The sequence below is a fragment of the Limulus polyphemus genome, unplaced genomic scaffold (genome assembly GCF_000517525.1).
Source record: "Limulus polyphemus unplaced genomic scaffold, Limulus_polyphemus-2.1.2 Scaffold484, whole genome shotgun sequence".
In the NCBI taxonomy this organism is placed as follows: domain Eukaryota; kingdom Metazoa; phylum Arthropoda; class Merostomata; order Xiphosura; family Limulidae; genus Limulus; species Limulus polyphemus.
In genome coordinates, this window is record NW_013666094.1 from 224,393 (window position 1) to 228,709 (window position 4,317).

The 4,317-nt window shown below is 33.0% G+C and overlaps 1 protein-coding gene across 1 annotated transcript in view; it reads left to right on the forward strand.

Moving 5' to 3' along the window:
• The window catches only part of LOC106458550, a 4,707-nt gene extending 2,287 nt beyond the window's left edge, over nt 1–2,420 (forward strand). The window contains exon 2 of the mRNA XM_013918068.2: nt 1,897–2,420. Within this exon, the coding sequence (XP_013773522.2) occupies nt 1,908–2,420 (513 nt within the window). The 5' untranslated portion in view covers nt 1,897–1,907. The remainder of the gene's footprint in view (nt 1–1,896) is intronic.
• The last annotated feature ends 1,897 nt before the right edge of the window (nt 2,421–4,317 follow it).

The window sequence follows — 4,317 nt, forward strand, 5'->3', positions numbered from 1 at the left end:
TTTAGAATATGGAAAATGTAGGAAATTAAATATAGTCCTAAAGCAACATTTGGATTTGCTAAAGAATATAAGTGTACATTCATCTAAGTAATTTAACATTTTGCAATAAAGTTCCGAAGTGTCGATTTTACATTATTGTTTCCTGTGGATCATCAATGGCAAGTATACGGACTTTCAACGCTAAAAATCGAGGGTTTGGTTTTCTGTGCTGGACATTCTGTAGCTTCGCTCTAAAATACAAAGACATCATTGTAAAAGGTATATTTTAAATTACAATTTCATAATTTTTATTGACATGCTAAGTACTATAAACATGTTAAAAAGGCACCACCACAAAAGTATTTATGTACTTTCACTTCTAGTGGCCCGGCATGGCCAGGTGGTTACGGCACTCGACTTGCAATCTGAGGAGTGCGGGTTCGAATCCCAATCACACCAAACATGCTCGCCCTTTCGGCCGTGGGGGCGTTATAATGTGACGGTTAATCCCACTATTCGTTGGTAAAAGATTAGCCCAAGAGTTGGCGGTGGGTAGTGATGACTAGTTGCCTTTCCTCTAGTCTTACACTGCTAAATTAGGGACGGCTAGCGCAAAGTCTTATCGTCGACTCACTGTCTTTAGCCAAAGGTATATATGAAAAATGACTAACATGGGTGTGTATGATCTACTATGAACCAAGCCTTATCGTCGACTCACTGTCTTTAACCAAAGGTATATATGAAAAATGACTAACATGGGTGTGTATGATCTACTATGAACCAAGTCTTATCGTCGACTCACTGTCTTTAGCCAAAGGTGGGGATTGCATTAGCCGTGTATGATCTACTATGAACCAAGTCTCATCGTCGACTCACTGTCTTTAGCCAAAGGTGGGGATTGCATTAGCCTATTAAACTACACGATAAATATGTAATAAAATACAATTGCAATTATCAATATAGTGTAATACATATACACTATATGTAAACGTTATTTTGAAAGAACAAAAACAATGTAACAGAGATAGCACACAGAAGTCTGAACGTATGCAGAAAGATTACATAACTATGAAAAAAAAACATATTTAATCACCTTATTAAGCTTTGTGAATAAATGTTAAATAGGACATTCATAATACGATGTGAACGGACCTGAAATATTAAGAAAGAAAGAAAAGAAAAGAACGAGTTAGTCTTGTAGTCGGAACGGAAATGAAGACAGGTCCTGATCTAAGGATGGTTCGTAATTACTTTTCCTCTTTTATTTCTTAGCTAAGACTAAAATCGCCTTTAAGTTCGAAGGATAAGATTCCTCTCCTGCAGAATTCATGTGTTATCTATAAATATATTCTTGTCCTCGATGTACATGAGGCTATACAATTATTATAAATTCGTATTAAGGAAGTAAAGTCACGTTCTTCAGCATGTGTTGGGCTACGACATCCCAGTGTAAAGAGCGTCATTTGAAAAGTCTTGGCAGCAAAAGTGAAGGCCCACATTAAGCATAAATCAGAAATACCCATCCTATTCAGAAGCAAGTTTAGATTTGTAGCCAGAACCTGCGTTCAGTTTCAATTGATAACAAAACGCTAGAGAACATAAAGCTTATGACAAGCAAAATTCAAGAATTCAACTACAAATAGAAGACAAATGAAAATACATTCTAAGAAATTAAATAATATAAAAAACAAGGCTTTACTAAAAGCTCGAAAAAAAGATCAACATGCTGAGGAATACAGTTGTGAAACTTTCACGTATTAGAAAAGCTCATTACTTTACAAGAAGAATAAATCTTAACATTTCTATATTTAGATAAACTCTTTCGGTAAAGTGGTCATTTTATAAGTAGGTTTTTTTTACAGAAAAAAGATAGAGTTTTTGTATCAATTATCATATAACCCCGATATTTTCATTTAGAAACACCAAGAATGAAGATAGTGAAACTTTCTGAAAAAGCAAGAGAAGAATGTATCCAAAAAATCATCAAGGCAGTGAAACATTTGGAAAAAGTGAGAAGAGAATGTATCCAAAACATCATCAAGACAGTGAAACATTTGGAAAAAGTGAGAAGAGAATGTATCCAAAACATCATCAAGGCAGTGAAACATTTGGAAAAAGTGAGAAGAGAATGTATCCAAAACATCATCAAGACAGTGAAACCTTACGAAAACCCAAGAGAAGAATGTATCCAAAAAATCATCAAGGCAGTGAAACTTTTGGAAAAAGTGAGAAGAGAATGTATCCAAAACATCATCAAGACAGTGAAACCTTCCGAAAAACCAAGAGAAGAATGTATCCAAAAAATCATCAAGGCAGTGAAACATTTGGAAAAAGTGAGAAGAGAATGTATCCAAAACATCATCAAGACAGTGAAACCTTACGAAAACCCAAGAGAAGAATGTATCAAAAACATCATCAAGGCAAAAAAAAAAAACTTCTGAAAAGTGAGAGGATGATGTTTTGGAATAGAAAAATGTAAAAGTTTTTAATTTAACTGGAGTCATTTTTTTTTAAAGAGGAAAGTTATCTGTAAAATAAAAGTATACATTGTTGTTTAGTTAACAATATTAATAAAATTCCAATTACCATAGATACAAAACATCTTTGCTCGAAAAACTTCTTCTTTGGGATTTTTAAAGATATATTTTTTTTTCGAGTGAAACTGATACTACAATACTGAATATTACCATTTACTGCTTTCAACTTAAACAATAAGGTTGACGGTAAACATATAAGTGAAAAAAGCTTTTTGATACACTTCTTTGATATAAAGGTAAGCTTTAAAAAGGTAGAGAAAAAAAAATATTACGACTAAATATCACATAAAAAGTTTTGGCGAAATGCTCATAGGATCGTCTTATTTAAAATATAATTTTTAAAACGTCTTTATAATGTATTGTTCCCCAGTGGCATGTCTGCGGATTTACGACCCTAGAAAGCTATTTTCGATCCCCGTGGTGGGCAGAGCACAGATAGTCCATTATGTAGTTTTGTGCTGAACTTCATACAAATTATAATGTATCATATGATATTGATTGTTTGGCTGCGATACACAAAGAAAATATGTAAGGTTAAAATTGACTATATATCTACATACTAGATTTTGAGCCAAATGTGAGTTATTAAAAATATATGTGAAACCCAATCTATCATTTGGTTGATCATTTATCACTGAGTTTGACCGATTTAGGGGAATTCCATTACTTTTATTTATTACAAAAAATAAAAAAACAACACACAATCTTAAGACTTAATAATAATTACCTATAAATTGAGGGCCGTGAGCTTAAATGACAGATGTGTGTTTTGGTAAGCAACTTTATCACGTATAGTTTTATCGTTGCTCGAATTATAACTACTTATATGTGTATTATATTTTTTGTTTTGTTTTGAATTTCGCGCAAAGCTACACGAGGGCTATCGGTTCATAGTAGATCATACACACCCATGTTAGTCAGTCGTTTTTCTTCAACTCATTTAGGTCAGAAATTCAGTTTGATTCTGCAATATATTTTCTATTATGTTTCCAGTTACTGCGGTTATTGTTTTTACTAGAACGTACTTTAGAACAATGCATTCTATTTGTGAAAGTTTTGTTAAGTTGATTTAAGAGAGTAAAAACAAAAAGGAGCTTGACTTACCCCCACAGTAATAAGCTGCTGAGTTGTAAACGACATTTTAGAATACGTTCGCCCTAGTGATTTAAGTAATTTTTCTAAACACTACGTAAAACGTAGTATTGCTGTCAGGTATTTGTATAACTGATCTACGGGTATCTTTTAATTAGTAAATAATATAAAATAATGCATTTTACTGTTTTCAATATTCTTTATCTCATAACTCATATTCGGGTTTGTTAGCGATAGGTGATGTTGACTCTATAACTTCTAAATGAACTAGTAGTCTTGGAGTTATTTTGCGAGAAATTCAACAAATTAATAAATCATATTTTTCTATGCCGTGTTTTAGCAATAAACAATACCACATCATGATGAAATGTTAAATGAGATAAAAATAAATTTCAGAGTTTTATAAATTTTAAGTTTCTGTTTTAAGGTACCACGATTTATTTTAGAAGATGTGTTATTTATTTAGAATAAGTTAGTTTCGAATATTGGAGACCAGTTATGACGTAATTGCTTGTATATCAGGTTGCAGATCGGAAGGTCCAAGGTTCGAGCTTCGATGTGGGCATGTTGTAAAAGTGACACTCACTACCGTTATTCGGTTAAAAGTGGTCTTTTAGGAGTCAGGTGTTGCTGACTGGTTGGTCTTCTTCTGGTTAGCAGTTCTAAATTAGGGACGAGTTTGCCTGACCCTTGGGGCTCTTACCTTACT